At 42.0% G+C, this 25,517-nt stretch overlaps 1 protein-coding gene across 4 annotated transcripts in view; it reads left to right on the forward strand.

The window, feature by feature from the left end:
• CPZ (carboxypeptidase Z) overlaps positions 1-25,517 on the forward strand; it is a 78,457-nt gene that overhangs the window by 36,865 nt on the left and 16,075 nt on the right. The window contains exons 7-12 of one of the 4 annotated variants that reach the window (XM_084626751.1): positions 4,295-4,453; positions 11,900-12,035; positions 13,320-13,459; positions 16,953-17,052; positions 19,086-19,162; positions 22,686-23,291. In XM_084626751.1, the coding sequence (XP_084482877.1) occupies positions 4,295-4,453; positions 11,900-12,035; positions 13,320-13,459; positions 16,953-17,052; positions 19,086-19,162; positions 22,686-22,694 (621 nt within the window). In that variant the 3' untranslated portion in view covers positions 22,695-23,291. Of the gene's footprint in view, positions 1-4,294; positions 4,454-11,899; positions 12,036-13,319; positions 13,460-16,952; positions 17,053-19,029; positions 19,567-22,685; positions 23,292-25,517 lie in introns of those variants that run through there. The other 3 variants (XM_084626750.1, XM_084626752.1, XM_084626749.1) reach the window with 3 other exon arrangements.

Raw genomic sequence — 25,517 nt, forward strand, 5'->3', positions numbered from 1 at the left:
TTCTGGGCTTGTCCCAGAAAATATTGATTAACTGTTAAATAAAAGACTTTTACTGAAATCTGAGAGTACCTATTTCCTCAGGAATAGGACAGGGTCTGTGTTGGTGCCTATTCACTGCTGCAGAGAGGAGCAAAGGAGCAGACAGTTTTGTGTGCTGAAACCAGAGAAGAGGAATTGAGCCCCCTCTGCAGCAGGCTTCCCTGTTACTCAACAGCCTTCAGCAGAGCTCTTGTGTGGGCACTGACAGAACGGAGAAGCATAGGAATTGCCACAGCATGGTCCATTGGCCATCCAGCTGATCCCAAGAGGAAACCCATGATGGCATCAGTGCTTCTCCAGGCTGTATTAAATTGTCTGCAGTTTCTGCTTCTGAGAAGGGATGGAGTTAAAGGGAGCCAAGGCTTGGGAAGGAGGCCCAGGAATCAGCCCAGAAGGGTCTGATTTTTCTTACTAATTCCATGGCATCCATGGAGTCAGGTCTCAGATTCCCTGTGGAAAGCCCACTCTCACTGCAAACCCATAAGGGAGCCTTCCTCTGAGACTCCCCGAGTTCATTCTCACAAAACTTCCTGAGGCAATTTTCTCTCCCCGACCTTTGGTATGTGTGTACCTGTGTGTGCCTGAAAGACTTCTCTAGTGTCCTTTACCCATGGGGCTCAACTCCCCAGGGCTTTTCAAATGGTCTGCCTTCTTCTGAGCCGTAAGTAAAATACTCTCATGCTCTTGAACATATGGGGGAATTGCCGTATTAACAAACTTGACAATGGTTAGGCAGCCAGTGTGCCTGGGAAAGGAGTCCAGGAGAGCTGGCTGTATTTCAAGGAATCCCTGTTGAGGTTACAGGGACAAACCATCCCGATGAGTCGAAAGAATAGTAAATATGGCAGACAACCAGCTTGGCTTAATGGTGAAATCCTAGTGGATCTTAAACATAAAAAAGAAGCTTACAAGAAGTGGAAGGTTGGACTTATGACCAGGGAAGAGTATAAAAATATTGCTCGGGCATGTAGGAATGATATCAGGAGGGCCAAATCGCACCTGGAGCTGCAGCTAGCCAGAGATGTTAAGAGTAACAAGAAGGGTTTCTTCAGGTATGTTGGCAACAAGAAGAAAGCCAAGGAATGTGTGGGCCCCTTACTGAATGAGGGAGGCAACCTAGTGACAGAGGATGTGGAAAAAGCTAATGTACTCAATGCTTTTTTTGCCTCTGTTTTCACTAACAAGGTCAGCTCCCAGACTGCTGCGCTGGGCATCACAAAATGGGGAAGAGATGGCCAGCCCTCTGTGGAGATAGAGGTGGTTAGGGACTATTTAGAAAAGCTGGACATGCACAAGTCCATGGGGCTGGACGAGTTGCATCCGAGAGTGCTGAAGGAATAGGCGGCTGTGATTGCAGAGCCATTGGCCATTATCTTTGAAAACTCATGGCGAACCGGGGAAGTCCCGGATGACTGGAAAAAGGCTAATGTAGTGCCAATCTTTAAAAAAGGGAAGAAGGAGGATCCTGGGAACTACAGGCCAGTCAGCCTCACCTCAGTCCCTGGAAAAATCATGGAGCAGGTCCTCAAAGAATCAATCCTGAAGCACTTGCATGAGAGGAAAGTGATCAGGAACAGCCAGCATGGATTCACCAAGGGAAGGTCATGCCTGACTAATCTAATCGCCTTTTATGATGAGATTACTGGTTCTGTGGATGAAGGGAAAGCAGTGGATGTATTGTTTCTTGACTTTAGCAAAGCTTTTGACACGGTCTCCCACAGTATTCTTGTCAGCAAGTTAAGGAAGTATGGGCTGGATGAATGCACTATAAGGTGGGTAGAAAGCTGGCTAGATTGTCGGGCTCAACGGGTAGTGATCAATGGCTCCATGTCTAGTTGGCAGCCGGTATCAAGTGGAGTGCCCCAAGGGTCGGTCCTGGGGCCGGTTTTGTTCAATATCTTCATAAATGATCTGGAGGATGGTGTGGATTGCACTCTCAGCAAATTTGCGGATGATACTAAACTGGGAGGAGTGGTAGATACGCTGGAGGGGAGGGATAGGATACAGAAGGACCTAGACAAATTGGAGGATTGGGCCAAAAGAAATCTGATGAGGTTCAATAAGGATAAGTGCAGGGTCCTGCACTTAGGACGGAAGAACCCAATGCACAGCTACAGACTAGGGACCGAATGGCTAGGCAGCAGTTCTGCGGAAAAGGACCTAGGGGTGACAGTGGACGAGAAGCTGGATATGAGTCAGCAGTGTGCCCTTGTTGCCAAGAAGGCCAATGGCATTTTGGGATGTATAAGTAGGGGCATAGCGAGCAGATCGAGGGACGTGATCGTTCCCCTCTATTCGACATTGGTGAGGCCTCATCTGGAGTACTGTGTCCAGTTTTGGGCCCCACACTTCAAGAAGGATGTGGATAAATTGGAGAGAGTCCAGCGAAGGGCAACAAAAATGATTAGGGGACTGGAACACATGAGTTATGAGGAGAGGCTGAGGGAGCTGGGATTGTTTAGCCTGCAGAAGAGAAGAATGAGGGGGGATTTGATAGCTGCTTTCAACTACCTGAAAGGGGGTTCCAAAGAGGATGGCTCTAGACTGTTCTCAATGGTAGCAGATGACAGAACAAGGAGTAATGGTCTCAAGTTACAGTGGGGGAGGTTTAGATTGGATATTAGGAAAAACTTTTTCACTAAGAGGGTGGTGAAACACTGGAATGTGTTACCTAGGGAGGTGGTAGAATCTCCTTCCTTAGAGGTTTTTAAGGTCAGGCTTGACAAAGCCCTGGCTGGGATGATTTAACTGGGAATTGGTCCTGCTTCGAGCAGGGGGTTGGACTAGATGACCTTCTGGGGTCCCTTCCAACCCTGATATTCTATGATTCTATGATTCTACATGCTGACAAATATTGTCTCATTGAATCCCTCCCTAAAACTAACAACTCTCTGACAGCTGTATTTCGAGGCTTACCCTAACTGGCCACCAGGTGTCACTGTTGCATTTAAGGAGTAGCTAATTATAATGTAGCCCTGAATGAAATTATTCCTCAGTAACTACTGAGGCCAGATAAGTCCCTCAAGAGAAACTGTTTACTTCATAGCATGAAATGGCAACATGAAGAATCCTATGGCTTAGACTCAACACACTGAACTCTTTTGCAAGCAACGCCTGGCTATACCAGTGCATAACATGGATATGGAGACGCTTCTCCGTCTATTGTCAGATGTACAGATCAGAGGATCTTTAAGGTTAAGATTTTGTCACGGTTATTTTTGGGAAAAGGCACGGACAAGTCACGGGCAATAAACAAAAATTCACAGGAATTCGTGACCTGTCTGTGACTTTTCCTAAAAATAACCAGGACGGAGGGCTGGCAGGGAAGGAATTACAGCTGGAGCCCCAGGGAGCGGGGACTGACAGCCCAAGCCTCACTGTCATGGGGGAAGGGGAGATACAGCACCAGCCCAAGCCACAGGGCATGGGCGAACAGAACCAGCCTCTGCTGAAGCCGAAGGGCAGGGGCGCACAGCCCCGGTTCCAGCCCCGGCTCCAGTCCTGGCGACAGCCACTGACAGATAAAACCAAAGAAGTAACAGATGTCCGGAAAAGTCATGGAATCTGTGACTTCCGTGACTAAATCACATCCTTAATTATCTTACAAGCATCAATGTAAAGTTGTTTTCTACTTTGTCTTTCAACAAGTGGTGAACACTAGGATTTTGCAGTTGAGTTCCAGCTTGTCCAGGGAAAATTTTGAAAGCAACAGGTTACATTTTCATTAAAATGTGACCACTATTATGGCTCTTAATCTTATTGCAATCTGAATTTTAGTTCAAATCACATCTTATTATTATTATTATTTATTTATTTGTATTATTATTATTATTTATTTGTATTAGTATAGCGCCTAGGAACCCCAGTCCTCCCTTGTGCTAGTTACTGTATAAACACAGAACAAAAATATAGGCCATAGCAGTCTTTTCTCCATGTTGTGATGCTTTTTCCAAAAATGGCAATTGCCTCTGGGGTCTGGGTGGCTAGGAATTGTGAGTCTGACTTTCCATTTTGTTATAACAATTTTTCTGGTCCTGGATTTTGGGGTCCAAACTCCATGCTTGTTACATGGGACAAACAACCACCACCCCGTCCCCTAATGGGACATCTGGGGAATCACACACAGTTTTCTTCCCCACCACACTCCTATCTGCAGGTGTTTCTATGAGAAGGGTCATGCTGGCCCCAAATTATTTTAAGTGAATCCATTCTAAACAGAATGTTCATTCAAGTGATTTTTCTTTCTACTCTTCAGGTAGCACCGGAGACAAAAGCAGTTATGAAGTGGATGAGGGCTATACCATTTGTATTGTCTGCCAGTCTCCATGGAGGTGAATTAGTTGTTACCTATCCCTATGACTTCTCAAGGCATCCACTAGAAGAGAAAATGTTCTCCCCTACACCTGATGAGAAGGTAATACTTCTGTCAGATGGCTACATAAATGAGTACAACTCCAGATATGGAACTACTTGGAACCAATCCTTTTAACTCGGAGCTGATGTGGATTTTTTGAATGCCAGACTTGCAACAATATCTCTAAATATGACATGAAAGGGTGAATGTAATTCTGCAGTCATTACACTCTAGGGGTGGGAATTGCAAAAGCACTTGGGGCTTGTCTAACGTCACTCTCAGGCCTGGTTACACTTCAAATTTAGGTAAACCTATTCACATTGCCCAGGTATGAAAAATTCATTCCCCTGAGTGCCAGAGTGAAGGCGACCTAACACCTGGTCTAGATGTCGTTTGACTGATGGAAGAATTCTTCCATTGACCTAGCTACTGCTGCTTGGGGAGGTAGATTACCTACACTGAAGGAAAAACCCCTTCCATCAATATAGGAAGTGTCTACATTATGGCGCTACAGCACCAGAGCTGCCGCTGTAGCTGTAGGAGCCATAGTGTAAACATGGCCCCGGTGAAATCAGTGCGAGTTTGAACATTGGCTTCTAAGGGACCAGCGTTGTGCTGATGCTGAGTGCTGGTCACTTAGAATATCAGGGTTGGAAGGGACCTCAGGAGGTCATCTAGTCCAACCCCCTGCTCAAAGCAGGACCAATCCTATTGTCAGACTCAGAGGGAGTAAAGAATAAGACTTGGAAAGTTAAACTATTGACAAATCTACTCATAGGAAAGTTTATTTCCTGTAGCCAAACCAATAAATGTAACATTTCAGTGACAACACATGAGGGCCTGACTGTCCACTTTCCGGCACCTTCTAGAGTCATTTACATATATACAGTTCTGATTTGGTAGCATTTTGCACCCGCTTTGCATTAGTGTAAATAACTCCACCAGGTGTAGGGGAACAGAGAATCTGCCCCTTAATATTTAAGGAGTTAAGGGTCCAATCTAACTCCCACTGGCTTCACAAGGAACAGGTTCTGAACATACAGTTCTTATCTTCATTTAAACTGAAGAAAATAAATGATGCCAGAAGGGGGCAATATTGTAATAGTTATTCCAGGTTAAGACAAAATAGTGAATATTTGTCTTTCCGGGCTCTGATTTGGAGTATTCTTCATTTTGGGAACTTTCAATATGCTGCACAATTTTCAGCCCTCTTCTCTACTTCTTTTTGATTTCCTAAAACTAGTCCTTGACACAAGTAATGAGAAGTTTGAGCTTTTGTGACATGTCAGAAATCCCTGGAGGTCTTAAAAAACACCACTTTCTTTAGCAAACAAATGCTGCAGAGAAATAAATAAATCACTTTTCCTTAGTGTGTGATGTACAAACGCTTGTGTTGAGGAGTGCAGGACTGGGTTGATTCCTTATGCAGGCTGGGCACCAGAGATCTGCAGTTAGGAAACTGGTATTAAGTGTCTTGTTGTGAGCTGCATAAAGTCTGCTGTTTGGATACTCAGTGATATACTTAGCAGGAAAAAAAAGGAGTACTTGTGGCACCTTAGAGACTAACCAATTTATTTGAGCATGAGCTTTCGTGAGCTACAGCTCACTTGCTCAAATAAATTGGTTAGTCTCTAAGGTGCCACAAGTACTCCTTTTCTTTTTGCGAATACAGACTAACACGGCTGTTACTCTGAAACCTGTCATACTTAGCAGGGAAAGCCACACAAAGTAGGGACGCTGAACAGTGAGAAGCACATAGCATGTCACAAATAGATTTACTGAATGGTAAAGCAAACTACAGTACGTTATGAAGAAGAGGGGGAAATCCATTCTTTATCTGGTAAGGAGCAGATGGTTTACAGCTAGTGAACTTAGAGAAAAAGCCAAAAAAATCCCCTATGTTAAATCACTGATCTGTGATAAAGGTTCCTAACTTAGCACACAGCTGCATGTTCTGTGAATTGCTTTCAATCAAGGGTGAGCACAGTTAGCCTCAGAAAAGTCACTGGAGAACAGAAAAGAGCTGAGGTTTTAGTGACTGGAATTGTAAAATCACCACTCAGATGTTTAGTGCTCTGCCTTGTTTTCTTTGTCAGTGAGGGACTGCTCTGTGGAGTAAGGTACCATTACACGTGAACAATGATGTCACAGCTCTTTAACAATGCTCAGGTGCTGAATGCCTTCTGCATTGGAACTGTTTTTTTCAACTTCCAGTGACATCATGGGCCTCTGAGGATACTGTATGTCTACACAGCAGCTAGACACCTATGGCTGGTCTGTGCCAGCCAACTCAGGCTCGGGCTGGGGGGCTGTTTCACTGCTGTGTAGATGTCTGGGCTCGAGTTTCAGAGTAACAACCGTGTTAGTCTGTATTTGCAAAAAGAAAAGGAGTACTTGTGGCACCTTAGAGACTAACCAATTTATTTGAGCATAAGCTTTCGTGAGCTACAGCTCACTTCATCGGATGCATACTGTGGAAAGTGTAGAAGATCTTTTTATACACACAAAGCATGAAAAAATACCTCCCCCCACCCCACTCTCCTGCTGATAATAGCTTACCTAAAGTGATCACTCTCCTTACAATGTGTATGATAATCAAGTTGGGCCATTTCCAGCACAAATCCAGGTTTTCTCCCCACCCCCCCCACCCCACACACAAACCCACTCTCCTGTTGGTAATAGCTTATCTAAAGTGACCACTCTCCTTACAATGTGTATGATAATCAAGGTGGGCCATTTCCAGCACAAATCCAGGGTTTAACAAGAACGTCTGAGGGGGTGGGGGGGGGGGGTAGGAAAAAACAAGAGGAAATAGGTTACCTTGCATAATGACTAAGCCACTCCCAGTCTCTATTCAAGCCTAAGTTAATTGAATCCAATTTGCAAATGAATTCCAATTCAGCAGTCTCTCCCTGGAGTCTGGATTTGAAGTTTTTTTGTTGTAATATCGCAACTTTCATGTCTGTAATCACGTGACCAGAGAGATTGAAGTGTTCTCCGACTGGTTTATGAATGTTATAATTCTTGACATCTGATTTGTGTCCATTTACTCTTTTACGTAGAGATTGTCCAGTTTGACCAATGTACATGGCAGAGGGGTTTTTCCTTGCTGTGCAGAGGAGCAGCATCAGGTCCCTATTGACCAATACTTGATGTAGTGAAATATTTCAAACCCCACCCCTCCAAAAAAAAAAATAAACAGTTGCCTGTGACTTTATGTTTGTGAGCTTCCTTCTCCTCACATACCAGCTCTCCAGCTATGGGACTCCACAGACTGTTCCGGAGATATTCCTGACTCACACTTGGATGGTGGAGAGGAGAATCAGGCCCCCTGAATCTTACAGTAATCATTGTGCCCTTTCTCTGTGAGGGACTGTGCACCTGGAGCCTCATTTAAATCTGGGGCACCAAAGCAGTGTTTCCTCTCAAATTGACTTTAAAAAATTATTTTAATTGGAGGGAGATCAACGTGTACTCTCCTCCCCGCCCCCCCTCTTTTAACCTTATAACTTTTCCAGTGCTTGTAGCAATGGTGGGTCTAGCAATGTTAGCAGCATCCCTGTAAATGTTAGAGTTATAAAACCACACCTGTTAAGTGACCTGCATTTAACTAATCTCATCTGCAGCTGCTGTTGTCTGGGGACCTGCGGCCTGAAATATTGTTGCTCTGTTTTAGCTGCTGTTCTGTTAGCTGTAACCTCTGTTCTGACTGCTGACCCAGTGGAATTCACCTGGGCAAGGAGGAAGAGGGCAAATTTGCATCCTTGGTTGCAGCAAAAAGTAAAGCACCACAGCACTGCTGAAGCTAACCTTGAAGGCTCAGGTTCTCCAGCCTGCTGAGTTGTTTTTGGGCTGAGTCGATGTGTCAAAGTGTACTTAAAACAGACTTAAATAGCCAGTGATACTCCCACCTATGTCAATATATTTTCTCTGGTGGCATTCTGGCCCCTATGTTACCCCTTCCTGGTTCCACTGGTGTTGGGGATGTGGGACACTACTGTATCTGGTTTATCCCTAGCGGCCAGATTAGCTCGTTACTCCTGAGGGCATTCTGCGCCCAATATTTTAAAATTCTGCAAAATTCTTCAAATCTTATTTGTCAAATAAATGTGGAGGCTCCAGCATGGCAGTGGGGAGCACAGGCCACTGGCTACACAGAGCGGGGAGATCACTGTGCAGCTCCCACCCCGGGACACAGACTCAGCACTGAGGCTGCACCCAACCCGGACACAGCGCAAGGACCGGGTCTCCCCCAGAAACACCCCAGGGGCCTGCCCCTCCATGCTAGGTGCAGCGGGTGTGGGCAGGCAGGCTCAGCAAGGCAGGATCCAGGTGTGGAGGGGCTTAGCGTGGGGGGATCCAGGTGTGGGTTGAGAGGGTTCTGTGTGGGGCAACCTGGGTGCAGGGGAGATCTGGAGGCACAGGGGCCTGTTGGGGGGTTCTGGGTGCAATGGTAATGGAACTCTGCAGGGGGGTCCAGGTGAAGGTGGTTGGGACTCAGCAGGAAGGAGTCTGGATGTGGGGGGGATAGAGCTCAGTGCGGTGGTGTCTAGGTGTGAGGGGCTCAGTGGGGGGTCCAGATACTGGGGGAGTGGGGCTCAGTTGGGTGGGGATCCAGGTGGCTTGTCGGGGTGGTCCAGCTGCAGGGGGAGAGGGGCTCATTGGGGGGTTCTCATTGGGAGTGTGTGAGGGGGCTGAGACTTGGTGGGAGGGTCTGGGTATGAGGGGGTCAGGATGGACAGGGGTGGGTGGATGGGGGACCAGCTCCCCGCACATAGATCTCTCCCCCTGCAGTTGAGGAGCGACAGGTGCAGGAAGCGGGGCATTGGGGGAAAGTTTGCAGAGCTTCCTGCAACTGGGGGGGAAAATCTGGAGGTGGGTCTGACCTGGCCCCAGATGCCATGCAGGGGAAGAGGAAGTCCCATCCTCCCCAGTCCAGCCGGGACTAGCAGCTGAGCCCGGCGCAGGGTGGGAGCCACCAACAAGGCAGCTACCAGCCAGGCAATGTAAACAACCCCTTGGGCACTTCTAAAAAATGTACCCCAAATCTCTCATTGACATCAGTAGGAGCAGGATTGAGCCCATAACTCCCTTAGTAGAAGTTAGTAGGATCAGGATTGGATCCCAAACTATCCACAAATATTGTTTGTAAATGTATTTAATTATTGGCTATTTTCTTCCAACAGAGCCTTGAACTATGAAGGAGATTTAACTATCTGGGAAGGTGCATAGAGTGGCAACAAATCACAGTTAAGCTTGAGGGAAACTCAAAAACATTTTGTCTGAGATGTTGAAATGGGGGTAGTTTTCCATCTCCTCTGACTCAGAAACAATGAGATGGACTTCAAATTTTACATGAATACTCATTTGTCTTCATTCAACAATTAGCTAGCTTGTCCCTTTGCCAACACTGATACACGGTTAGCAGAAATACTAACAAACAACAAACCAAAACCCTTCGCTCACTCAGTTTGGCCCCAATGAGGTATCGAGGGTGAGATTTTCAGAAATGTTCAGTGTTCACTTGACTCTGCTTCTACTGGAGGCAGTGGTAAAACTCTCTTTTCAATGGGTGAAGACAGGTCAATGTTGAGAGCTTTTGAAAATCCCACTCTGACCCTTGTGGACAATGATATTATTCTGAATACATTAAAAGTCCTTGTCTGGACCTTGTCTGGACCCCACATTTTTCCAGAGGTGATCTCTCACTTCAGTCCCCTGCTTGGCTTTCTGTTTGCCAGTGATTGGAATGTTCTTGGGTTTTTGTCCCAAGCAATGACCTCTGAGATGTTAAACCAGGACAATTACTTTCTTCTGCCCTAGTCACTGTGAAACCCAATTCCTTTTAGTGGTTTAGTGGACATAAGAACATAAGAATGGTCATACTGGGTCAGACCAAAGGTCCATCTAGCCCACTATTCTATTTTCCAGCAGTGGCCAATGCCAGGTGCTTCAGAGAGAATGTACAGAACAGGTAATCATCAAGTGAGCCATCCCCTGTCGCCCATTTCCTGCGTCTGACAAACAGAGACTAGGGACAGGCTTCTGAAGCTTGTATTTCCCCTGATTTGCCTGCTGTCCCCATTGTTCATTTAATTAAGGACAAGGATCCCTATATTCACAAAGGGACTTTAAGCATTGTAACACCTGACTCCAAGGCACTCTGCCACCCAGTGGAATTCTCAGACTTGCATTAGGTGGTCAGAGGACACCTAATGGATTGATCCCCACAGGCAAGGCAGGCAAAAGAACACCTAGCTTGAGACTCCTAATGGAATGCAGCTTGTGCTAGGGATCCCAGCAGCTCATTAGCTGTGGGGTGACAGCAGGACTTATGTGGCATTGCACATGTCTACTGGCAGGAACCTTCAGATTTAGGCTGTACCTGAGAATTCATTTTGAAAATGTCAGTGGTGCCTAAATGTTAGACTTAGGCACCTGAAGAGTCAGTTAGGCACCTAAGTACCTTTGTGAATCAAGCCTCAAGTTCTCACCCACTGGGCCAATCGACTCCCCCTCACTTAGCATGAAAGGTCACAGAAATATCCCCTGTAAGCTGCAGGCTAACCTCTTCTTTCCTTGCTGCGGCCTGTCCTCTTCTTGCAGTCTCCCTCCAAGCTGCAGACTGGCTCTTGACTCAGAAGTCACATGTACTCCTAGACTTGCTGTCTCCACTTCTTAATCATGATGGCACATATGCTGTTTCTGGGCCTATAGCATTGGCTGAGTTCCCTCAGGCAGACTCTTTACCATCAGAATCTTCTACCTGGTCACATGCACTGCTAAGTGTCTCTCTGTAACACTTTTCAGTCTCTGTTAGAGGCATACAAGCAACCTAGTATTAATGACACTAAGCTAGAGGTGTTATAAACAGTTTTTGTTTGTGCCCGGAGAAATAATGAGGCCTGTATCTTGCATTAGTTACCTCAAGTTATAGGCATTATGAAAAAACTGTTTAGACCCCAAAGCACTTGGCACCTTTGATAAAGTGAAAACAAGTTACTATTGTTATTTATTCCTGAAATCACAGGTGAGTAGAGACTAGGGTAAAAGAAAAGGAGTACTTGTGGCACCTTAGAGACTAACCAATTTATTTGAGCATAAGCTTTCGTGAGCTACAGCCACAAGTACTCCTTTTCTTTTTGCGAATACAGACTAACACGGCTGTTACTCTGAAACCTGTCATTATGCAAGGGTAAAAGTGGCTCCACTATTTAGAATCCTTTGTAATTGCATTGCAGATAATGGATTTTTAAAGCACCTAGGTGACTTAGGAGCCTAGGTCTCAGAAGTTAGACTCCTAGGTGACTCAGGAACTTTTGTAAATTTTATCTAAGAGGGTTACCTTTGTATAGAGGTTCCCTCTGTGCACATAAGTCTAGAGGACACCATCTGGCGAGCAGGAACAGATAGTGCTGGAGTGGATCTCAGTGATGTGAAGATAAATGGAAGACGTGCTTACAGTTCAGAGAAGAAGTAAATATATTTCAAAATCATTCATTTCAGATGTTCAGATTGCTGGCTAAAGCATATGCAGGTGCACATCCAATCATCTCAGACAAATCAGAAGCTCGTTGTGGTGGAAACTTCGTAAAACGAGGAGGAATTATAAATGGTGCTCAGTGGTACAGCTTTACTGGAGGTAAATCTCTTTGCCATTATGTCATGTGAAGCAAAACCCGAGTAAGACCCTTAAGAGAGACAAGTAAGGGCCTGATCCAAGGCCAACTGGACTCAATGGAAAGACTCATTAAGTTCAGTGGGCTTTGGATCAGACCCTTCCCCCAGTGCACAAAAATGTCTTTAGAGGATTTAAATGGCAAAGTCTATATTCAAATAGAGCAGGCCAAATTCATCCCTGACGTAACTCCGGTGAAATCAATGGAGTTATGCATGGGATGAATTTGGCATTGTGTATTTATGAAATGCTGTTCTGGTGTTAAAATCTGAAATTTTCTAGCAGATAGGAATGAAACGTTAATGCCTCAACAGCAGTATGAATTTGGACTTCAGATCCATAATGCAGAATTTTATATATTTTACATTATGGATTTGAAGTGTGCTAGTGTTTTAATCCATATTGACTGAACTATAATTGATTATTATTAGTAGTCATGATAAGCAAAAATGTCACAACTGACATCCAATTCATTGGTGTTCAAGTTTCCAATGCTATTTTATCATTAGCAGTATTTGGTTTTTCAGGTTTGTTCAATTTTTGATATTTGGGTAAAATTTTCAAAAGTGACTTAGACTCCTAAGTGATTAATAACTTTTGAAAATGGGGTGCTTTTGAAAATTGTACCTGTTATCTATGATTAACATTTTAGTACATAATAATGCCATGACCTTCAATGTAGAGGCACAAGGTTCTCATGATGTTAGCTTCTCTTAGAGGTTTGCTGCCACTAAAGGACCTGCTGACAGGGTATGGTACCTTTGCTAGATGGTGTAATAAAATGAAGAAGAAACCATAAGACAGCAAAGACATTATTCCCCAGTCCAAGAACAAGTCTCATTCTCTGACCACAGGCCTAGAAGTCAATTCCAGAGTTCTAAACCCAGCTCTGACCTTGATTTCCCTGTGACCTTGGGCAGTACCTTATGGTATAAAGCTGATCATACACAACCCCCATCCCTCTACCTTAGCTTCCACAAGTGTAAATGAGTTTTAATAATAATAGTACTTACCCATCTAAAAGAGGTGTTGTGAGCATTAATTAGTTAACTGATGTTTAAAATAATGCTTGTAAAGCTCCAAAGATCCCAAATCCTTTGCATATGGTAGATGCATTCATTCTACACAACATATAAATCCTTGTCCACAGGGCTGCATTTGTTAATCAACTAATTGCAGCAGCATAGTTCTAATTACATGTGACATGGATTGTTCATAATCTTCCCTTTTCCCTTTCTATTAATTTAGGTATGGCAGATTTTAATTACCTTCACACAAACTGTTTTGAAATCACCTTGGAGCTGGGATGTGACAAGTTTCCTTTGGAGGAGGAACTGTATTCAGCCTGGCATGAAAACAAAGAAGCCCTTCTGACTTTTATGGAAATGGTAGAGCCCTACTTTTATTTACATTCCTTTAGTACTTGTGGCTTTTCATGTCCATTCTTTTGTGGGATTCCATTGTTATTTTTTTCCCATTGAGGATGCTTATGACAGCATTTGATCTTCAGATATTTCCACACCAGTCTCTATCCCTCAGTTTGGCTGTCTAAGAATGTGGATATTATTTCCCTAACTCACATGTGGCTGGGTTGAAGGTTGAGATGAGCTTAAGTACAACACAAAATAGGACCGTAGGAATGTCTGTAAATAGTTTGGGTGGGTTTATGAATCAACTCTTCAAAATCCAATACTAGAGACAGACCAACTCATTCAGAAAAATAAGACTCAACCTCTCTCTCAAAGAACTAAACCAAACTTAGTTTAAATTTCCATAAAGTTTAGGTAATTTTTCACTTTTACATGCTTCTCCGATTCCATGTTTTTGGTCTCAAGTTCCACCATTCTGTAACAGAGACCTTTTAAGTTTTGTTTTTGCCCCAGCTGGAACAAAGAAATACTGAAACATTCATTGGAAATCCTGTTCCTATAATATTTCAGCTCAGTTTCTGAACAAAAGCTGTTAGAATAAAGGTCTGGCCCCTGAATTTGTGGAGGAGCAACCGAACCAAATTTATGTGGGTTCACTCAGCAATAACAATTGCCTCACTAATAATAAGTAACTGATCACAGAGACCCAAGGCAGACATCTTTCTCTCAGCCATTAGCAGATCAGCTTTCTGTCATGCCTTATATTGATAGACTATGTAGTAATTTAAAGTTGTTAGGAGTGTGTTAGCTTTTTTTTTATGGCCTTTTTAAGCAACCTCTTGCTACTTGTGGTAAGTATCATCATTCGATAAAGACTACAATCCAGACCACCAAACTCATTTCATTTTACAGCTGTCTGATGAAAATGAGTTTTAGTGAGTCCAAATGGGACTGGATTAAATCCATGTATATTGCACTTGAAGCCTTCAAGATGTAAAGATTTTTATAGTGTGAGATACTGTAGAAGTCTATGCTGGAAAAGCCTTTTGAGCAAATGCAGAACAGTAAGCGAAAACTCTCTAGATAAGATTGACTGAATTACTCCTGATAAGGATTAAGTCTGCCATAACCAATTCAAACTTTTCTCATTCTGATATTTACCAGATTATTTCGTGTGTGCATAAATCTACTTAGTTTAAGTAGCAAAAGTTATACATAGATTTCTATGTGCTAATACATCTCCTATTGAAAGCAGTTACAAAACTCCCATTGACTGTAAGGATACATGATCAGGGCTGTATTCATGGCAGCAAAATAAACCCAATAACAATAAAGTAATTAAGGGCCCAATTCTGTCACTCTTACCTGCACTGCCTAGTAATTATTGAAGTCATGTCAGAAAAAGATGTCAGAAATGGGACTTAAAACAGATTCTGACCTAAATCCAGCAAAGCAAAGTTGAAATAGAATTGCTGAATTATGGGACAGATTCTCTTCTTCCTTGTACCCTGGATAGAGAATTTACAGCTCTTCAGAAAGTGAAATTCTGTCCTGATTTGGAAGTGTTTTCCATTCACTTTACAAGAGTGTTAATGATGAGGGTGCAAATTAGTGGAGAGAAAGGCCCACTATTTTTAACACCTCATGCTAATTTAAGATTTTCCATACTTTCATGCTGCAGGATGACTGGAAAGAAAACTGCACCAACCTGCTATAATAATTCTGTCCCTTTCTGGTTCCTTCTGTTCAGTAGTACCTCACACCTTGAGTAGTCCCATTCAAATAAGTTAAACTATGTAAAGAGTAAGGTAGTGCTCAACATGAGTAGGAGCAGCAGAATCTGGTCATTAGTAAGTGTGTGCTGTAATTAGAACAGGTCAACATTTTTAGATTACAAAACTTTTCATCCAGGAAAGCAGACAGGAGAGCAATCTGTGGTCAATTTAGCGGGTCTTCATTAGACCCGCTAAATTGACCCCCGATGGATCAGTCGCCACAGTGTCAATCAACAGTAAGTGGAGACAAGCTCTCAGAGTCCTATACTCACTATTATCATGACATTCTGAATGGCCATGTTGTGCAACACAATAACAACCCTGAAGTCCAAGTTTGCTGCTGTCTCTCTCTCTCTCTCTCTCTCTCTCTCTCTCTCTCTCTCAAATATTCACATCAGGGGTTTTTTTTTTATTAATGTCTGTCATTGTTCTAGTATTTCCATCACTGTTCTTTCTGACAGGGAGAGATTTTCGCATAGTAATAATGCATGCCTGCCTCATAAGATTGCTGATGGGTTCAGTTAATTAGCTCACAGTTTACAGTTTACACTTTGAGATCTTGAATATGAGGTACTACATAACTGAAAAATATTTGTTTGTTTATTATTATTTCAACAAGTTTTAATGCCTCTGATTTTCTTATGCAAATATTATTCATAGCAGTGAGCTGCATTAATTGGTTGCACTGTCAAGATGTCAGCATGCTGTTTGACTGTTAGTTATTAGTTATTTAGTTATTCTATATATCCTTTAATGCTGCATTTTTCCTTGTAGTAAATGCAGTTAGTAGATTAGAGGGTCAGTTCCTTGTGTAAATTGGCCGCATTTACTTCATAGTTTATGAAAGTGTGTTTTTCCTTTACATAGGGAGTATCAGGTCATTTTTCAAAACTTTAACTCTAAATTTATTTTCTGTGTTGAATTTAAGTCATACATTTTAAAATATTAGTTGAATATAATGGTTATATGGTCATGCACCCATGATCTATATACAGGCGGGACCCTCCATGCATAGATCACATTCCACCATCATCAAAGGGGGATGATTTGCTTCCACATCTCCCTTTGCCCCCAGACCTCATAGAGAGTTGCTCGTAGGTTGGCGATTCATGAGTGTGGAGAATGATCTGAGATTGTGCACAGGCCTCTAAGTTGTTGCCCTAGAAGGCAAACTACCCTTCTCAATGAGAAGGATGGGTGACTCATTTTGAGGAGAATCTCATGAGGATTGCTTCTTGTCACAACCAGAACATGGGCAGTCAGACCTAATGGTCAGAGCAGGAGTCAGGCCAGGTCAGGTACTAGAAGCCCAGAGTCCAAGACAGGCCAGAGGGCAAACCAAGAGTCAGACCTAGGAGACAGGCAGAATCAGAAGGCAGAATCTGGGGTCTCTTGCACACAGGGTCTGAAGCAGAGGCAGGCAGGCAGGCAGTCTGTATTGTTGCTCAGACAGCTTCCTGTCATGGCTTCCTGGCTTAAGTACTGGTGCCAACCAATCAGTGGGCTGTGAGGAGCTGCCACTCAGGTCCTGCTGGGCAGTGCTTCCTGCTAAGCCCAGCCTCACAAGGTCCTCCTGCAAGAGCCTAGCCTATGCCTTTGTGTTGGTGTTGAGGTGGCAGCAACTCAGTACCCTCTACAGATTCTTACACTTCCTCTTCCTATAGGCTTTCTTGCAGGAAAAGATGAGCAGGCACAAAAATATTACCATTTGGTGTAACGTGTCCTTTCTTTGTTAGGTACACCGTGGGATAAAGGGAATTGTGTCTGATAAATTTGGTAACCCAATAAAAAATGCCCGAATTTCAGTAAAAGGGATCCGACATGATGTTATCACAGGTAATGTTATTTTGGCTGGATCTTTCTCATATGATAATGATGGTATGCACTATGAGCGAAAAACTGTAGTCCTCACTAAGACAAAAGTCCTATTACATTCAATGGACATTTTGCCTGAAGAGAATTGCAGGATTTGGCTGTGTGAGTTTACTTCTAGAATTATGTGAAAAAACGTAGGTCAAAATTTACCGGCTTCCCCCACCCCCCCCCGCACTATTATCAGTGCCAGTGAAATTGCATGAGTGTAACTGAGTGCAAAATTTTTCCCAGAATTTTTTGAAGACTCTCTCTAATTTCATGTTAAATTTCTTGTTAGGCTAAGTAAACTGAAATTTTCTTCAGATAGAGCAATATTTTGGTCTCTGTGCACAGGTGAATAGTATGTTATAAATATATATGAATGATCTACATACAGTCAATCAGAGGCAAAAAGAGTGGAATACTGAGTTACATACTATGTACATTGCATTAACCAATCAATAACATACATAACTGTTAATTTTCAGCAGTTGTAAAGCTCTGAGCATTTAGGGCTCAGTCTTGCTCCCACTGAAATCAATGGGAATTTTGCTATTGATTTCAATGGGAATAGGATTAGACCCCAGTAGTACATTATGTCACATGTGTGGTAAAATTTTGCTCTCGTAGTGGCTGTTACGTTAGTGTGGAAAGCCAGAGTGGCTTATAAATGTAGTGGATACTGCACGACAGTACTTTGAGTAAACCTATAAAATTAGAGTGGATACAAAACTGGGAGATGGTGCAAATTTTTGAAGCTGAAATTGGGGCTTGATTTAGGGCCTGTTCCAAACCTCATTGTAGACAATGACTTCCCATTAACATCGATGAATAAGGCCCGTAAAGAATTAACCAAAAATATTGTGCCCTTGTGAAGGAAAAAGGAGTGTTAAGTTTAATTTCAGAATGGACAAGAGTTTGTAGTTCAGAAATTTCATGGTGACCAGGCTTTAGCTAAGATAGACTATGCCCAACAGTTGCAAAGCCAAAATATTCAAAATGATGGCAGGGGTGCTGGAACAATTTGTAGATTGTGGGTGCTGAAAGCCATTGAACCAGACAATAATAACTCTGTAAATAATGGAAACTACATCAAGCCAGGAGCTTCTGCAGCACCCCCAGCACCTCTAGTTCCAGGACCTATGAATGAAGGAAATTATGATTGCCAGGAGCTGAATACCTCTGATTTTTTCCTTTCTTTTTCCCCTCTTCTTCCTTTATTTTCATCTTAAAAAAAACCCAACAGATAGACATTGAAATTCTATGAAAAATAGCATTAATACAATGTTTGCTGTGCTGATAAACTTTAAAAATCCAGCAAACATAAAGTTATGCATAAATGCTCATTGTTTGCACTGCCTCCTTCTGCATATGCGTTAAAATACAGGCCTGATCCTCAGCTGGAGGAAACTGCTATAGTTCCACTGAAGTCAATGAGCCACCAACATGTAGGATTTCAAGGTAGTCATTTAATTGGACATTTTCACCTCAGCATCAGAGACAAACTATTTACACCAGCTGATGATCTGGCCCCATGTCTCATGTGTATTATATATTACAAATAGGAATTTCTTATGCCCTCGGACATACAATATACCTCTATATTGGGGTTGATTCTTCTTTCACTTACATCAGCTACAGACAGGTATAAATCCATTGACTTCACTGGAGCTACTTCTTATTCATACCATTGCAAGTAAAAACAGAATCAGGCACCATTTTTGTTTGCCATGGTGTACTTCTGTGTAATACATACACTGCATCTATCCTGATATTAATACAATTTACAAGTTCAGAAATACAATTATTTACTACGGGCCAGATTTTCAAAAGTGCTCAACTCCCAGCAGCTCCCACTGTGACACCTGCAACCTGATTTTTAAAAGAGGGGAACACCCAGTGTGCTGAGCTCTTTTTCAAAATCTGCCCTTATAACGTCCAATGCTTATCTGTGTATAGGTGTGTGTACGCATTTATGCTACTGGACAAAGGACTGAGATACCTGTTTTCTTTAGCTGCCGATGGAGACTACTGGAGACTCCTACCTCCGGGAAGATACATAATCAGTGCTCATGCTATCGGATACAGCAAGGTGATGAAAAGGGTCACTCTGCCTGCCAAGATGAAAAGAGCGGGGAGGGTAGATTTTGCCCTTCGATCTCTAGATACAAGGCCTAAAAATTTCCTCTGGGGGCCAATGGAAGACATATATGAGCGATACGACCCACTGGAATATTTTGATCCTCATGCCCAACATGCACAGTCTAAACCAAGAGAAGAAAGAGGGCAGCCTACACGGCACAATGAGAAGCCTTGGTGGTGGTCTTACTTCAGCTCTCTAGGCCAGCATAAACCAGTGTGGCTGCTCAAACAGCGTTAAGCCAGATAATTGTTTTGCTTACCTTCTTATGACACTGTTCCATCAAAATCCTAATACCCTGATTGCTAATGGCAATATTTAAATCTGTTTAATTTGGAAATACAGTGTTAACTCAATATCACTTTCTGTAATTCTTTTTTTCCCCTCTTTTCACAGAATTGACTATATTCAAGTACTTTTATATATTAAAAAAATAGTACACATTTGTTCAAAGGCCAGGTTCTATTCAGTTTCCTAGTAATGTGCTTTCCTTATGCCCATGCAGTTAATCATCAGATTTATTATTTATTAGATTCTAAAGTACCTGCAGAGGAATCTTCCTGATCTTTTAATGCATTTTCAAACATGTCTTATCACATTAATTATTACAAACTGAAAACAACCTTTAGGAAAATTTGGAAAAGCCTTTTCTTCTTTATACATTATTTCTGCATATTAAGTTTAGTACATTAAATCTTCCAGCATAGATTAAAATTATTTTAGAGGAAAAAAAACCCCTTCATTTGATCTCAGCATTAATTTTCAGAAAAGACTCACTAGAAAGGAGAAATGTGGAAAGAAGAAATCTGTGTTTCTGAATTAGGAACATTTACAGTAGGATGAGCTACTAGTGAAAGAGTCAGTTCTTAATAAAGAAACATATTGAACAAAGTCACATTTTCCCAAATTCTATTTGAGAAATTCTCATTCAGTTTCCATCTGGTAATGCTTGAAAGGGACCCATACAATTTTATAAAATAAAGGGAAACGTGATAAAGGCCAGATTGTGATATCCTCCCATGTGTTGCTTAGTGCCTTACATCAGGAGTAAACAACTGAAGTAAATGGGAATACTTGGAGAGTATGGTACTATTCATGGGAGTAAGAGTATTTGACCCTACTAGAGTTTTAATACTAAAGGTATGCTTGTATTTCTGAAAACATTTGTTATTAAAAAGTACTAGGAGGTGAAGAATAAATGGCCTAATTCATGAGGGAACTAGGTTAAAATGTGACATATGCCATACCAGGGTAATTAATGGCTTAATTGTAGAAGTGCGTCTGGATTCAGCATATTGAAAAGAAGCTTTTTTTGTGAGTGAGATTTCAAGTGTTTCCTAATTAGAACTAGGTGTGAAATAGAGCGAGGATAACCTTCCCTGTGCTATGTCTGTCCAGGCCACAATCAGGAGTTTTAAGTTGGACTGAAGTTCTGCTGGGTTTCATGAATGGTAATCCAGATACAGGGGTTGGGTTATGGCACACCAGTAGGAAACAACAGGTAGAATCTTTGGAGAAGGAACCTCAACCTCCCTGAATTCCTGAGTTATTTCACTCTCCGGAAGATACACAGTTCATTTTTCAGTTGCAACAATTTTATGGGGAAAAAAATAATTTTCAATTTTTTTTAAGTATTTTTTAAAATCAAGAAGAATAGACGCGCCTTGTTGAGAATGCAATAACTTCCACATTAAATAAAACAACCAAAAAAAGGATTTTCTTTTAGGACCACAAATAATGAGAATATTCAATAAACCTAAAATCTGTGAAGGGCTATTTTTTCCTGACAGTTACAAGTGGACATATTGTATGTAGTAGACTTAAATGTAGTGATGAGGGGATATCAAACTCACTTATTGAGCAAGCCGACGACTTGGTTCAGAGCATTACCAGTTAGATGTTAAATGATTGTAGTCCCTAGAACTGGGATCTTAATCTCATCTCTAAAGTGGGAGTAGTGATATTTCCCACCCGTATCTGTCTTATCTATTTAGCGTGTAAACTCTGTGGGGCAGGGAGTGTCTCTTATTATGACTGTGTCTACACTGTGAGCGAGGGGTATGATTCCTGAATACATATCCACCAATTTTCAGGTGGGCTTGTATTTGGCACACCTCAGCCATGTTTCGGCTGCCACAACCCGAGCTACTGTGGCTATGCTGCTATTTATACTCATGCTAGCTTGATGAGAGCTAGTCAAGTATGTGTACACGAGAAGGGGAATCACATCCCTAGCTTGTAGTGTAGACCTGGCCTATGTGTATGTAGTGCTCAGCATTTGGGGCATCTCTAGGCACTACTATAATAAATGCATGAGAATGGACACTATGAAAAACAACCTCATGACCTGATTCAGGAAAGCCCTTATATGTGTGTTTAACTTTAAGCGCATGCTAAATTCCCAGTGGAATGGGAATTAAAGTTAAATACATGCTTATCTGCTTTTCTGAAGAGGAGTGGATTTACACAGCTGTTTAAGCGCTTTCATGAATTGGGGCCTCATGCAGCACTAAGGTTTAGGAACACAGAAAAGAAATTAAGAGCAATGAAAGTTACCTGACAGCCTCCATTTCGACTTGACTAGTCTCTTTTTCAGAATGTCAGAACTACTTTGCAGTGTGACATGTCCCCCAGAGGGACTATAATATCAGTCTAAACTCCACACCCAAAAATAGCTTATCTTATATGTGAATTACAGCACATGCTAGTGAGACTCCCTCTCCTTCTAAGTCAAAGCCTATGTTTTTTTCAATTCCCTTCCAACCACATATTGAACATTATTGACCTATGTTTTTGTAGCATCCGCCTTAATAATTAATTTCCCAGTCTCCATTGTTACCTTTGTTCATTCAAGCAGGATGCCATCCACAAAGCTTTTTTCATTAACAGGCATTTGGAACTGCTAAAGGTCTAGGGAACACTCTTCAGAGAGCTTCATCATTAATATGCCAGTGCAGAAACTCCTCAATGGATTCACAGTATACAGATGTAATTAATAGCCTTTAAGAAGGTGACGAACAGGGAGAAGTGTTTGCTAATGTTATATTTGAAGTTTCTCTTTTAATTATACAGTAGAGATAATTTAGAATAAGCAAAAATGCCAAGGGAAAAGGAAAATTAATTTACACTTCACAAGAATTGTGAAAACTCCTATTATTCTAAAGAAACTCCGAGTCAGATTATATTTGTCCCTTGCACCAATGTGATGGGGAAGGCAGGCAGAAATGCCTTCTTTTGTCCCCCCTGTGCAGGAGGTGGCCAGAGTTATGATCCCTGCAGTCCCCTGAAGAATTCTCTTTCTTTTCCAAAGAGGGAAGGAGGAGAAGATTTCTCAAGCTGGGCATCCAAAAATGGAGGCACCCAAAATCATTAGTCACTTTTGATTTACCATTTCTCTTTGAATATAATATATAATGTTTATATTTGCATAACTCTCCTGATTTTCACACCTATATACTATGCTTCCATCACACAGGTGAACTAGGCTGCTTTCAAATGACATCTCCATTTGCATGCTGATAAAGTCCTATGAAGTAGCTGTTGAAGTGGACAGTTTTTTAGCAGCTCAGCAAGCCAGTCCCTTTTCCTAGAAGCAAACGTTTGCTAGGATCTTAGTTTAATTTTTTTTAAACAATTGCTTTAAAGGGCAGTGATGACAGCCTTCACAATATGAACAGAACGTAAACTGATCCAATGGTGGCTGCAACAGACTGAAATAATATCTCTGAGAGGTGGGCATTCTCCTTATTCATCTCAGTGGGTTAACCCCAGAAGCTTGTGATGCTACTCTAAATGTCACCATTAACTCTTTCACTGTTGCATGCATGAAAGAAGAAGGATGATCATATTATTAAGATCTGCACAGTATGCCATGAATTGGTGTCACATTTTGATGTCATGAGTGAGCCAAATTGGTTTGTGGGCAGAGCTTGGGAGAATATCACCACTTTCCCCTCCAATTCTAACTTTTTCTTTAACTTTTAGTAGTACAAAAGGCCAGTTATTAGAAATGTATGCCAAAGTATTTGAACAGGGAAACAACATTTTGAAATAAAGAAAATTTGGTACATTATTGATATTACTCATGGATACTCATCACTGCAGTATCTGACTGAAAAGATGAATTATTGATGGAGATGTAAATATATACATAACTATAGTATATATTTGAAAGGCAATTGTAATTATGTATATGGGCTTTAACTTCAAAAGAAGGGACGTCTTAATCAACATATATGTATTTGATATATGTATTTAACTCAGAGAGGTTAAGGCTGTGTGCAGTACTACCTCCAGTGACTCAAAACCATGAATACCTGCCTCAAGGCAGACTGCTAGGAACCAGGGCACAAACCCCAAATTGGTTGTGAGTTCTATACTTAGAGTTCACCAAACGAATTACCAAGTGGAAATGCCTCAGGCATTATAACAGTCTCGACATGGAGTCACAGACAGTCCCCGTGGGTACTCTGCTCTACCGAACCACGCAGGTGAGTGCATGTTTGTGATAGGTGGTCCATTACACCAAGAGACACAGCAATATTCTACCAGTTATTACCAGTCCCAAAGGATCAGTCACTTACCCCAGGTCAATTTGCACCTTAGATTCTATACCAAAGACAACACTAAAAAAAAAATTAGTTATTTATAAGGTTAAAGCAGGTTACACACACACACACGATTTACAGTCTTATGTTTCAAAAGGTAACAGAATCTTGTATAATAAGCAAGCTCTATATGTCCTTTAGGGGACTAACCCTGGTTAAGTAGCTGGGGATCTCTTTCTTATGCCTAGAAACATTTTGCCCTCAAGTCCAATCAGCAGAGATAATCAGTTCCTTCTTGTTAGGGGTTTTATTCCGCTCCTGCCATGTGCTCTGAGCTGCAAGCTCAGGTGATAGGAAGAGTCCACATGCATGACTCACCTTCACAGGAAGGAGGGCAAAATAAAAAAAGGCTTTTGTCCTCCTGTTGACAGTATTTAGGATATTCCAGTTGTAACATTCCCACAGTAGTCCAGCTGGTATTGAAGGACATTTCCTTTTCGGAAAGGCATAAAACTTTCTGTTAAAAATTGGCCCTTCACACTAATATCTTCATAGCTCAGACCTAAGTTAAGGGTTTGTTACTGGAGTTGGTGGGTGAGATTCTGTGGCCTGTGTTGTGCAGGAGGTCAGACTAAACGATCATAATGATCCCCTCTGACTTTATAGTCTATGATTCTATGTCTCTCTCCTGTCTGGTGATTTACACAGTCAGAGAGGTTAACTATACAACCGCTCATATATTATCTTGCAATAAGGGATATAGGTGTTATGTAAGTGGGATTAATGCATGCAGATACTCACAAACATTCAGTAGAGTTTAAACAGTAAACACAATCTTCTAATTCTAATACCTATTTAACACTATGAACACACAAGTGAGCTAGATTAATTCCAGCTATGTAGTTGTCAGTGTTCATTTGAGACATGGGGACCTCAATACTGAGATGGCAGCTGGCCTGCCAGTGTCACACACTGAAACTACTCCCACTGATTTGCGGAAATCCTTCCAATGAATTGTCCAATGACAAGTTTAGATGACTTGTTTGAAGCCATATATAGGAAGTAAGTGTTAGAGCCCAGATTAGAATTTGGGAGCTTCTGGATTCTATTACCATGCTCAGTCCACTATATGAAGTCTGAGTTTCTATTCTAACTTACTGGATAAAATCCTTGCCCCCATTGAAGCAAATGGAGAAACACCCAGGATTTCATCCATTACTTATGTCCATCAATGATTTTGTCTAATCAGTGATTGTTGATCCCTCGATTCGAGGATGACCTCTACCATGGATTTACATATGGGTCCTGAGATGACTCAGGAGCCCGATCCTGGAACCTCAAATCTGCCTGCAGTAGGTACAGACATTTTGTGGCAGACCAGCGGCTTGTTGGGAGAAAATTATTTCTTTTTCCTTCCTCCTCTCTTTTCAGCTTTGAGGGGAAGGCACTTTGTGGCCTCTGACCACCACGGGATCTCTGACCATGGGTGAGCTCAGAGTAGAGGACTTGTTTGGTAGGCAAGAGTCTGGCATCCACACACAATGCCCAGCGCAGTGAAGTTGGTGCAGGAGGATCATTGCTTCAATGTCTAATCAGTAACCAACTGATAACTGATTCGTTAGCTAACACAGCCCCATAGTTACCCTTCTGCTTATCTCCATTCTGCTTCATAGAGAAAAGATGTAATTAGCCAGGTGCAATCAATTCTTACTGCTGGCTGTTGCCCAAATGTTCTAAACAATATTAAATTTACATCCAAT

The sequence above is a fragment of the Lepidochelys olivacea genome, assembly GCF_965140295.1.
Source record: "Lepidochelys olivacea isolate rLepOli2 genome assembly, chromosome: 4".
In the NCBI taxonomy this organism is placed as follows: Eukaryota; Metazoa; Chordata; order Testudines; family Cheloniidae; genus Lepidochelys; species Lepidochelys olivacea.